This window comes from Nyctereutes procyonoides, unplaced genomic scaffold, assembly GCF_905146905.1.
Source record: "Nyctereutes procyonoides isolate TBG_1078 unplaced genomic scaffold, NYPRO_anot_genome, whole genome shotgun sequence".
In the NCBI taxonomy this organism is placed as follows: Eukaryota; Metazoa; Chordata; class Mammalia; order Carnivora; family Canidae; genus Nyctereutes; species Nyctereutes procyonoides.
Genome location: NW_026575042.1, coordinates 41,028,770 through 41,042,010, shown reverse-complemented (window position 1 = coordinate 41,042,010; position 13,241 = coordinate 41,028,770). Strand labels below are relative to the sequence as shown.

General features: G+C 34.5%; 1 protein-coding gene across 1 annotated transcript; it reads right to left on the bottom strand.

Annotated features, from left to right (window-relative positions):
* Window positions 1-4,141: 4,141 nt before the first annotated feature.
* Window positions 4,142-4,565, bottom strand: LOC129507145 (60S ribosomal protein L31). Its single transcript, XM_055321394.1, has one exon. It carries the CDS (start codon window positions 4,545-4,547, stop codon window positions 4,170-4,172), a length of 378 nt encoding a protein of 125 aa, XP_055177369.1. The 5' UTR covers window positions 4,548-4,565; the 3' UTR covers window positions 4,142-4,169.
* Between the last annotated feature and the right edge of the window lie 8,676 nt (window positions 4,566-13,241).

The following is a 13,241-nucleotide window of genomic DNA, read 5'->3' as shown; positions in this document are numbered from 1 at the left end:
GTAGAGTGTGATTCAGAAATATAAGCACCGATTTTTTCAGTAGAGAATGCTCTTGGGATCTTAAGGGAATGTGATGTGGATAGTGTGGTTAAACAAAACATACCATGCATTTGAGTTTGAAATTAATATTTTTAATCTTTTATTAAAAGTGAGTTGTCATCTTGGTTTGTGAGTGTAGTTCATTAATATGACCCATATTGTTTATTGATAATTCAGAGGGTGCTGCACCTTTTTTTAAAAAAAATTATTTACTTATTTGATAAAGAAAGAGCTTGAGCAAGTACATGCAAGCCGGGGGAACAGGAAGAGCAGGGGAGGGAGAGGGAGAAGCACCCCCAGACACAGGGCCAGGGCTCAATCCCAGGATCTTGGTATCATGAGCTGAGCCTAAGGCAAACACTTAGCCAACTGAGCCACTCAGAGGCCTCTAGGAGGTGGTGCAGTTTATGGAATATTTTATGTGCTGAGTAAGTTGTGTGAATTAGATGATCTAGAACTAGGTAGCTTTTCATCATCTCTGCCCAGTGGGAAAACAGAAATGCAACAGGGAGCTGAACTGCCCAGAGTGATTCAGTTTGAACAGAAAAAGAAAAGAAAGAAAAGAAAAAAGAAAAGCAAAGAAAAGAAAGAAAAAGACAATTTTGCTTCCCATTCTACAATACTATACCCCTATCAGTTTGCCACATTTCACAATTATGGACTAGCTTTGGGTTAAATGTTGAATTTTCAGATAGGATGCATGATGCAGATATTTACAAAGAAGTTAACATATCAGCACACTTAACACCTTAGCATGGTCTAGTGGTTCAGTCTCAAATCAGAGAAAGCTTCTCTGACTCTAAATCCTGTGTAGAGAGAGCATATGACTAATAAGAACTTTGAGCAATCAGGACCTTTTAGTTTCTAATTTTCTTTGATAAGTTAATTTTAGGACATATTTGGAAGATGAAAAGACATGGAAGATTTTTCATATTCTTTCTTTGAAATAAGGGTCACCAAAGAGAATACCAGTGGGAACATTCATTTTTCATTTCAAGTTTTGAAATGATAACCTTCACAATTATGAATATAACCAACTGAATAATTTTTCATAAAAGCATTCATACTGAGAAATGTCCAGACAGGATTAGGTTCAGGCTTCTCTTGACACGAATAATACATTTTCTAATATGGAGAAAGAGAGTGAAGAAAAGAAGAAATCTAGCAAAGTAATAGTTAGAGCAATGTAAATGTTAATGAGAAAAAAATCCATGAATATATTAAGGACTAAAAATAAAGGAATGGCATTGATTTTACAAATAAAGAAGTCAAGCTACTGCAATACTATTCATGCAAGTTAAACAGTTTTGCTAATGAGAATGGGATTTTTTGTTCTTTTTAAACAGAAACTGGGAATTTAGCCTATTGGGGATTGTGGTTGTAATAACAAATTAATATTCATTTAAAAACATTTATTTTTAAATTCATGTCTGTCATTTTATGAAAATCATAGTGCTTTCACTAGTATAGTAATATTAAGAAAGTATAGAAATGGTATTTTACTCAATTCTGAAAAAAAGTTTAGGAATAGTTTATGATGTTTACATATGATAATTTTAGCTGCTGAGGGGATAAGAATTATTTTATATTATTTTACATGTGTGAAGAGATAAACAGAAATGAGACACATATCCATACTGTTAAGATTTGGGAAAAGGACACTGTAGAGCATTAAAAAATGGAGTACTTTGAAATAGATAGCTCTTATGTTAATATAATTAATGAGAACCTTTAGGTATTAAAATCAGTATTAAGAAACTGTGAAAAAATATGTAAGAAAAATTAGAGGCAATGTTACAACTTATGAGAGTGCCCAGAATAAACACCACTTCTAAAGTGTACTATTCACATAGATTTATAACCCATTACTATTCTAAAGTAACGTGAAAAATGTGGGATTAATGATAAATTTAAATTATAGTATAAGTTAAGGTTGTTACTGGGGGAAAATTATGCCTATCAAGCTTGTAGTATTTTTACTTCACAGTATACTATATAGACTTGCCTAGAGACATAAAAAATTTTTGAAACTTTTTCTATGTGTCACAATTTTTTAAAGGAAGAATAATGAATTTTATTCTGCAACATCTGGAATGCTATTGAATGCCTAAAAGAACTCACTGTACATGAATAACAATTTAAGGACAAGGCCTCGTTTATTTAAATGTCTTTATAAAGTGTTCATTTCAGGCCATATATGTAGATGGGTTGGGGAGATTAAAATAGACTCCACCGAATTAATCCACTGCTTCAGAAAAGTTTTTTTTTCTTAAAGATTTTATTTATTTATTCATGAGAGAGACAGAGGCATAAGCAGAGGGAGAAGCAGCCTCCTTGCAGGGAACCTGATAAGGGACTCAATTCTGGGCCCCTGGGATCACAACCTGAGCCAAAGGCAGACGCTCAACCACTGAGCCACACAGGCTTCCAGAGAAAAGGTTTTGTTGGGGTGCCTGGGTGGCTCAGTTGGTTAATCATCTGACTCTTGATTTCAGCTCAGGTCATGATCTCAGGGTCTTGGAATCAGGCCCCTCATCAGGTCCTATATTCAGCCTGGAGTCTGCTTGTCTCTCTCCCTCTGCTCCTCCCCGTTCTCCATGCTCTTTCCTTGTCTAATAAACTCTTATAAAAAAAAAAAGATTCTGCAACAATCTCTATATTGCATTTCTGCAAAGAGATAATTAAATGGCATAATAAATTAATGAAGCTTGTAAAGAAAATTGATGATAGTAGTCACTGAAGACCATGAGTATTATACTACTATATCAAAGGTATATATTTCTTTTAGAAACTTTGTTATGTAATAAGGAAGAGAAAAATTGCCTGAGTTTGAATTGATTTGCCAGTGTTTAAAAAACAAAGATAAATTTTACTTTACTGGATAAGAAATTTCATAGGGACAGCTTTTATTTATCCATCAGTATGTATTTTATGGATTTCTACTATGTTTCAGACATTGTTGAAATCCAGTCTTATTCATCTTTATAGTATTTTACTCTATGTTCTCTACAGAAAGACATGTCATTCCTCACTCTGAACCTCAGAAAGGAGGCCAACAACACTGGACAGTTATTTCAATTCCTGTAGGCTCTTTGAAAGGATGAGCTTCCAACAGGTTCACAATGACGATATTTCCTTTAGGACCCCAAGTAAAAGATCCTATTATTTGAAAGGACTGACAATGGCTCCTCTCCTCATCCTATCCTGCCCTATTTTTTTCTTTCTCAACCTTTGTGTCTTTGTTTTACTGATCTGCTAAATGCATATTATGCAATGCATAATGGCATTTGAATACTTTAATTATCAAAGATGCATCGAATGAACCATTCTAGAACTTTCTTGGAACTAATTAATATGTAAGTTTTGATTCCAGTGTTTTCTGAAGAAAAATTATTTTTTAAAATAGCCACATATAAACTAATCAACAAAAATATTAATTGCAGACATAGTCAAACATCCACTCTGAGCTTAGCTTGCTTTTTTCTGTTTCCATAAACCTGAGTTATTAAATGTTTTTATGAATATCTCTGACATTTTCACTCAGTCTCTTCTGTCAGCATGAAAATCAACACTATTTTTTAGCTTTAAATATTGTTTTTACTCCATTGAGAAGTATGATGATATCTAAATATATTTTGTTGGAAAAGAGAAAGCAAACGATGCTGATAAAACAAAGAACACATTTATAGAGCTAAGTGTTTTAACAAAGCCTGTTGTTACTCAGCAAGATCTAAATTCAATGTTTAGTAACTATTTAAGAAGCCTGATTTGCTAATGTGAAAGGCATTAATTCCATTAACCTTTAAATTGGGAAAGACATTTATAACCAGGTTTATCTTATAAGAACAACAGTAGCACTAGCAAAAGATATTATCTGGGACTTTACAACCAGCTAGAAAATGGAAAATTGTGCTCAATATTGTGCTATTTTTATTTAAATCACAGTCTCTGCTATAGCATATGTGTCTGCAAGATGCCAGTGTCTAATGAAAATAGAAATACTGGAAATATAATTTTATGGCCAACTAAACATTACTGGAATAGTTTAGACTTATATTCAAATCTAATAAAGAAAAACAACCTTTTTTTTTTTTTTTTGCAGTTTTATACCTTTATTTGACAATCAGCGATTAGTTCTCATCCACATTAACAGTCTGTAGATTTTTGAAAGTGGTGACAGGTACGTAGGTAACCAGCGTGTAGAGCTTGTTTGGTGAATCTTCATCCTCGTTACGTTTTCTGGACAACCGCACACGGATACGATATGGAACATTCCTTATTCCTTTGGCCCAGACAGCTTTGTTGAGCCTGGTGTCAATGCGCACATCTGGAGTTCCCATCTCCTTCATGGCAAATTTCCGGATCTCTTTGAGTGCCCGAGGGGCACGCTTCTTGAAACCCACTCCATGGATACGTTTGTGAATGTTGATGGTGTATTCTCTGGTCACTACCTCGTTGATGGCAGAACGGCCCTTCTTCTTCTCGCCACCCTTCTTTGCGGGAGCCATTCTGCCGGGCCCTAGTTGGAAAGCGAAAAACAACCTTATTTTATGTGTATCACATAAAAAATGTATAAAGAATATAACCTTAATTTTCACACAAATAAATTGAGTATATGTACTGGGGGAGAAAGTTATTTATTTATTTGTTTGAGAAAGAGAGCAAGAGAAGGAGAGAGTGAGTGCAAGCAGGGGCAGTGTCAGGAGAGGCAGAGAACCTTAAGCAGACTCCCTGCTGAGCACAGAGTTGGAAGCAGTGTCACAAGGGTGAGATCATGACCTGAACCAAACAAAACTAAGAGTTGGATGCTCAATCAACTGAGCCACCCAGGGGCCACTAGGGAAAAAGTCCTTTAAGAATTTTATACTGAATTGGTAAATTTTTTTTAAAGATTTTATGTATTTATTCATGAGAAACAGAGAGGGAGAGAAAGAGACAGAGACATAGGCAGAGAGAGAAGCAGGCTCCATGCTCCATGCAGCCTGATGTGGGACTCGATTCCAGGACTCCAGGAACACACCTTGGGGCAAAGGCAGGTGCCTAACCTCTGAACCACCCAGGCTTCCCTGAATTAGTCTATTTTTCTTCTCCATCCTCCATGTTAAATGGATTTTTTCATGCTGATGATGGATCTGGCCTACTTCCTCTTTTTTTCAATACCTTTTTCTTTGTGCTATTTTATTATTCACCTAAGTAAAAATAAAGGATGAAGAAACTTTCCAGCCACCTTTTAACATTCCTTTAAAAAAAAACAAAAACAACTTTATTTATTTATTCATGAGAGACACACAGAGAGAGAGAGGCAGAGACATAGGCAGAGGACCCCGGGATCGTGACCTGAGCCAAAGGCAGAAGTTCAATCACTGAGCCACCCAGGTGCCTCAATATTTATTTTCTGAATAAAGACTTTAAATGATCAATTATGGAAAATACAAAAAAGATTCAAGATTAAAAAGTTATTGCTAGTTTTTACACTAGAATATAATGACTGTTAAACTTTCTTTTTCTTTCAGAACTACAGTGAACGCTTTTATACACAAATACTAGACAGCACCTGTAGAGATTCCAAACACTGGATTCTTACACTGAGACAAGTGCATCAAGGAAAATGTCCACTTGTAAGATGCTATCCGTCTTCCCAAGTAACTTCCAGAGAGACAGTACCAATTTACCTAACCTATGGCAGTATGAGAAAGTGCGCACTTCTGTCAACATGAGCGTGAATATTGTAGTTCTAACAGTTTACATAATAAATAAAATATACTATCTCATGGATTCAAATGTCTATTTTTTTTCACTGCTATTGAAATTGAACTTTTTCTTACTGAGGACATATTTTTCTTTTGTGTATGGCCTCTTTTTCTTTTGGGTATGCTAGAGCCTATATTTTATAATTGCAATTGTTCTTTATAAATGAAAGATACTGATCTTTTGTCATATTTATTCATGTCTTCAAAATTAAACTTTTTTTTATTAATCTTCTGTCGTGAATCACTCTGTCATCTTGGAGGAGGAAATAACAGGATACATACATATAACTGTTCCTGATTGGGTAGGAAGATGAAGGAGTAGGGAAATCATTACGTAGCATCCAACTTTATGAAGCCACTTAGCTGAGTATGATTTCATTATTTGGAAGAGAATACATGAAGGTGGAGAGGAGGAGGTGTTCTGCTTTGGCTATCAACGTTTCAGAAATCCCCCCACTCGTAATCAATTTTACTAATACCTATTCAAAAGTCACTAGAGTAGAAATGGCTTTTCTCAAAAGAATATTGTCTTCAGAGTTTGGGAGGGGGGATGAAACAAAAGTCAGTAACAAATTCCTAAAGTATTTTTAAAAATCAGGTTTCATTCTCAAGGTCATATAAATGATATCTTTACTAGCAATGTAATCACCTGAAAATTATAATGACCAAATAAATATCTTTAACAAGGGCTCTCAGGGAACCTTTACACTGACTCGATCAGATCATTCTGCTCATCACGGAAGCAGAAAAATATGATCACTGTTTTTTCATGAGTGTATAAAGATTATTTTTAAAAACATTTTATTTATTTATTTTACAGAGAGAGTGAGAGCACAAGCAAGGGAAGCAGCAGACAGGCAGAGGGAGAAGCAGGCTCCCCACTGAGCAGGGAGCCTTATGCAGGGCTCAATCCTAGGACTCTGGTATCATGAGAATAAGGCTTAACTGACTAAGCGACTCAGGCACTCTTGTTTTCTATCTAAATTTTATTTCTGTCATCCATCGTTCAAACTAAACCATAGTTGATTTTGTGGTAACTGGGAACATTGAAGGATATTTATATAGGAAAGGTTGATTTGGTCCAATGCTGAAAAACCATTAGTGTTTTATTTTAAAAGAAAGTCTCCCATTTCTGTTAGGTCTGCTTCTCCAAACCAGGCATAGACTGTATACATGTGACCCCTATTTACAAAGAAAATGCAAAGGCATAAATTTTGTGCATAAATAATTTAAAAGACATTTTAAAACTTATTTCACTGTCCAATTTATTCACTTTTACAAAGTGAATAAATTTGGAACACCAGAAATGTAGCATAATATTGGAGACACCAGATCTTTTACATCTCTATAGGCAAAAATATATTTACAAACTGTTTTTGTGGGAAAGTCTATTTATGTTGTACCTGATTCTTATAAGGCATGCCAGAAAAATTGAAGAGAAGTTTTGAGAAGATGTTGCATAGCACAATCAAGCATCTTCTTTTATTTTGACTCCTCTGAGCATAAAATAAAATATTGAGCCTCAAAGGATCTAGCACAGGGTGTTAGAATAAAAAACAGAGACCAGCCTTGAAAAATATCTGAGCAGACAAAACCAGTTTAATCATTCAAAGCTTATTTTGCAAAACTAACTTGATCTAGGTCATTTCTTGCTTCTGTCACTGGAAATCATAAACAAAATTTAAACTGCTTTCAAGGTTGATATGAGGTAACCACTGACCAATCTCTATCATTTAAGGAAATTCTAATACTATAATGAATCCACGTGAAGAAGAAAGTTACTGCTTTCTCACTATATAAGAAGCTTCTTTATAACAATATACCTCTGAGCCTCATTCTGTTTGGTTTGAGTATTCTTAGTTCGCAAACTGTTTTTTTTTTTTTTGGTGTATGCACAATACACTTTTTAATTACTACATTGGTGATTCATTCATTTTATTTCTGTTATTTCTGAACTTTTGACAAGGGCTTGACAATAAATATGTATTGAAAATAGGTTAATTTATTTTCACTTCCTTGCCATTGTGCTAGTGAGTTTTAGTTATCTTTCTATAAGTTTCATTATCCTTTATATTTATTCAAACCATCATTTTTATGCAAGCATGGAAAAGGTTTTTTTAAAGATTTTTTTATTTTTTCATTTGAGAGAGACAGACAGACAGAGACAGAGACAAAGAGAAGACTAGCAGGAGGAGATGCAGAAGGAGAAGCAGACTCCCAACTGAGTTGGGAGCCCAACATGGGGCTCAATCCCAGGACCATGAGATCATGATTTGAGCTGAAGGCAGACACTTAACCATCTGTCCCACCCAGGCACCCCATGGAAAATATTTTTAATACTAATTTATTTACTTTTACACTTGAAGACTCACTAGGTTTTTCCTGTTATTAGAGCCCTAAGTATGAACAGACATAAATTTGGACTTGTCATTTTCCTTCCTTGGTTCCAAGTCAGTTAAAAGTGCTCAAAGCTTTCTAGGGCCCCATGTAGCAATAATGCAGTTCTTACTTTAATCCAATTTCAATGACTTTTCCTGCAGTTGACAGTAATATAGCCCTCATGATGACCAATTAGGTATTCCACATAAAAATCGCAGCTGCTTCAGTGGAGAAAATGATTACTGGAACATCTGGTAGTATACTGATAAGGTTATCAAACAGGAAACTAAATCTTGAAAATCAGCTGCTCTTTATTTCAGTTTTTTTCAACTCCCAAAGAACTATTAATTCTAGGACATATACAGGATGAGTCAGCTCAAAGGAAAGAGAAAAAAATCAAGCTGCACTACAGTAGTTCATTTTAAATGTATCTACAAGTCAGGCAAGACATAATGCAAACATGAATTAAACTTCTCGCACTTCCCAAAGAATATTGCAGTAGTCAGAAATTTATAGGATAATGATATTGAACACTCTCCTTTGGAATGGACTCTACAACAATATGTATGAATTGATGTTTATTTAATATGTGCTTGAGGAGTGCTTTATATCTTTTATGAAGATATAAAAAATAAATGAATACCATTAGGAATATAATTATTCCTAATCTCCAATGGAGAGGAGATTTTGTATTTCAGGAACAAAGTAAGGTACTTAAAAAAATAAGTTAAGATTCCCTACATTTTACTATGAAAGATAAAAATAGATATAGTAATGTATTACAGTGAAAATGTAAAAAATTCTACAAGACAATAAAAATATTATCAGAAAATATACAATAATGTATTTATGTTCATGGGCAACAGGAAATATTCTTAAACAAGACAAATGAAACATGTGACAAAAAAATTGGAAATCTTGATCATGTTAAACTGTTTAAACATCTGTAAGATGATACAAGATCAATATACTTAAAAACTCAAAAGTGTGCAATATATTCATATTCTAGACTAATGATTAGCATCTTGATTTCAAGTTAAAATGCTAAAAGTCATACAAAATCTATTGTATGGATTTTTGTAGGATATTAATAGGCAACCCACAAATGATAAAATACTTAGTCAATGAACATATGAAAAGAAGCTCATCCAGACAGATAATCTAGAGGATTCTAGTTGTCTAGATTTGTAGACAGATAGGCTTTTTAAAAATAATAAACTGGCAATTTTTTTCAAATATAATTAAACCCAAGGGTTCGTGGGATTTGTAGATAGTTTTTGTTTTGTCTTTTTAGACTGGCAATTTTTTTTTCTTAGATTTTATTTATGTATCCATGAGAAACACAGAGAGATACAGGCAGAGACATAGGCAGAGGGAGAAGCAGGCTCCCTCTAGGAGCTTGACGTGGGACTCAATCCTGGAACCCGAGATCACGCCCCGAGTGGAAGACAGATGCTCAACCACTGAGGCACCCAGGCGTCCTACAAATTTTTTCAAATACTATTAAACTCAAGAGTTCATGGAATTGAGGTAAGATGAGTAATTTCAAATGAGCCGGTATGTATATATGTATATAATTATGTATATATATGTAATTCATATAGATTTTATGGTAAGATCCTACATTGCTGAACTTTTTAAAAAAGAATTTTATGTATAAAAATGCTCACAAGTTACTAAATATTTTCTGCCAGAGTATATATATAAATCTTGAGAGGGAATAAAAATCTGGAATAATGATGAGTGGTCCTATAACCACTAGACAATGAGAGAAGGGAGTAGGATGTAGGAGAAGCTAAGGGTTGGGTGTCGGTCAAGAGGGTCATCAGCTTTAGTGGTTTTAGTTTATAAAAATAGAATGTGCTGCTTGTGCAAGACCACATTTTATTACCTAACATTTTAAAATATAATAATGAGAAATCTGAACAAAATATGAGACCACTAATACCTGTGAAATTATAGATTAAATGGGAAAGAATATCAGCTAAGAAAGAAAGGAAGGAGGGAAAGAAAGGAGAAAACGGAAGGAGGCAACAATGGGGGGATAAAGGGGAAAAAAGAAGGAGATATTTTCAGGTAGTAGATACTTTCTAATTTTAATATCTGTGATATAAATTTGCACTTCCTTGTAGCTATGGTAAAAATGAAAAATACATCAACTTATGTAACTGACAGAGAACACAAATGAATTCCATTATTTTGGGAAATATTTTCCACTGCTGAACAAAATTTATCTATTGATCATGCTGTTTCTTAGCAAAGGAACATGAGCAAACACAGAATGTTTTCAAATTTTAGAAGAAAAAGAAAAGAGTGTTTGTTCTATCTATCCTCTATAAATTTAGATTAAATTACAATAGAGCAGACTTTTTAAAAATACAGTTGTCACTGTGAAACTTTAGTTACCCAGGGGAAAATAAATGAAGAACTTAAGCATGGCTAAATGGCATAGATGACATCTAGTATCTAGACTGTTCTGGGAGACACCAGACTTCCTAGTTGAGCCTGGCCAAGCACTGCCTTGGAGGAGCTAAGAGCTTGAGTTGCTAATTGAAAGCCTTACATTGTAGATTTTGTTGGCTAAGATGAAAGCCATTTGTTTTGGACACTATACACGTGAGAAGAAACTTGCCATGCAATCACTAGACCTTGAGAATCTGGTAATAATAACTTCTGCTGAGAATGCAACATCACTATACTTCAGTAAAGATTAGACTGGAGGAGTAATTTTAGGTAAATCCTCAGAGTCATATGCTTAATTTTCTCAAACATTTGTCCAATTAATTGAGACCACATTTTCTGTATTCAGCAACATAAAAGAAACAAGAACTATCTAAACTAGGGGCCAATAGGTAAACATCATATGCTAAAGAACTGTCCTATGAAACTATACTATCCTTCATAAAGGCTGGTTATAAGCATATTTTTATGTTTTAATCAGTATCGCCTTCACATGGACTTACAAGCCAGAGGCAATGGGAAACTATAACCACACATAGCTAAGTTAATGTAGTAATGTAGTAATGTAGTATTTCTCAACCTTGGATGATCATTAACATCAAGTGACAAGCTTTAAACATAAAATTCTATTGTCAAGATTCCATTCATGAATAGTTAATCAGAACCTTGGTGGATGGGTCATGGAGTCAATGCATTTAACATGCTCCCTTGGTGACTTTAGCACACAGCCAGGTTGACAATCATTAGAAGTTAACGTGTTGAATATGACACTAGTGTTTGAATGTCAGTTGAATGTGATACTGATCTGTGAATGTCAGTAAATGATGAAAAAACTCCCAAATTAAGTATTTTAAAATGAAAATGAGGCTACATACCTAGTCCTTTTGTCAATAATTAATAGAAATAGTAGCAACAATTCTGTTAGGGGCACATTAATTGTCCCTGAAATTGAGATTTAGAACAGTTATATTACATGTCTAAGGCCACGTATTAGAAAACAACAACCCTAAACAACCCTGCCTGCCATTGAGGTTGACTCCATTATTTCTACAGTATGCTATCTTTCATACTAATAATATTCTACATTTGGTAAAGTATGACACCAAAACTTCCAAAACCAAATCATTATATTTCTTAATCAAAATTGATTTTTAGACCTCCAAAGATTTTTAGATTTTTTTAGGTATTAGGGGAAAATGTTTTCTTCCTATTCTCCCCCACCCAAAGTTTTACTTTTATTCAAGTTATCAAACAGTATGATATTAGTTTCATTTGTACAGTACAGTGGTTCAACACTTCTATACAATACCCGGTGCTCAACACGTAAGTGCACCTCTTAATCCTCATTACCTATTTCCCCTAACCCCCTAATTTACCTCCCCTCTGGTAACCATCCATTTGTTCTCTATCACTAAGAGTGTGTTTTATGGTTTACTTCTAACTCTTTTTACCACTTTGCTCATTAATATGGCTTCTTAAATCCCACATATGAGTGAAATCATATGGCATTCGTGTTTTTCTGACTGTCTTATTTCACTTAGCCTCATTCTCCTTAGCCCCTCTGGGTCATTGCAAATGCCAAGATTTCACACTTTTTTTTTATGGCTGTTTATTTTTCAAACTCAATGAATGATCCCTGCCCCACCTCCATTCCAGGAAAAAAATGTAACTCCCTTCACATGTGCCCTCATAATAATTTTCTTGCACAATTCTTGCAACAATAATCACATTATTTTATTGAATCTAAATCCCTATCACAGAAAAATACTAACCATTTTCTAAGCATGTATATATAAATGTACATGATACATAACCTCAAGCCCAAAGAGGCTCCAATAATCTAATCTCAATTCCTGAAGACTGTTTTCTTGAATCAAAAGTCTTTCTCTAGTAAGCATATTAATAACACTATTTTCCTTCAAACATTTTATTTATTTATTTACTTACTTATTTACAGAGAGAGACTATAAGCAGGAAGAAGGGCAGAAAGAAAATCCCAAATTGATTCTGTGCAGAATGCAGAGCCCAACACGTAGTTCCATCTAATGACTCTGAGATCTTAACTTGAAGTCAAAAGTTGGACACTGAAACAACTGAGCCACCCAGGAACCCCAACACTGTTGTTTCCTAATTTGAACTTTCAGTTTGAAACTACTGTAGATTCACAGGCAGTTGTGAGAAGATACAAAGAAGTCTCATGGAGATGGGGCAGGGATCATTCTAGGTGGCCCAGACTGCCCCATGGTAACATATTGTCAAACTATAATACAGTATCATAACCAGTGTACTGACATTGTAAAATACCAATCAGTTCCACTATCACGAGGATCCTTCTGTGACCCTGTTATAGTCATGCTCACCTCCCTTCCAGCAATCCTCAGCCCCTTACCTCTGATTACCACTGAACTAGCCTCCATTTCTATACTTGTGACATTTGAAGAATATTCCAAAGGTGCCTCAAGCAATGTGTATTCTTATTGTTTAGTGGAGTATTTACATAGATCAATTAGAAATTGTTGGTTGTTAATGCTTTTAATATCCTCTAATCCTTGTTGATTTTCTGTCTAGTAGTTGAGAGTGGGGTTGCTGAAGCCCCAGATATAATTTGAAATA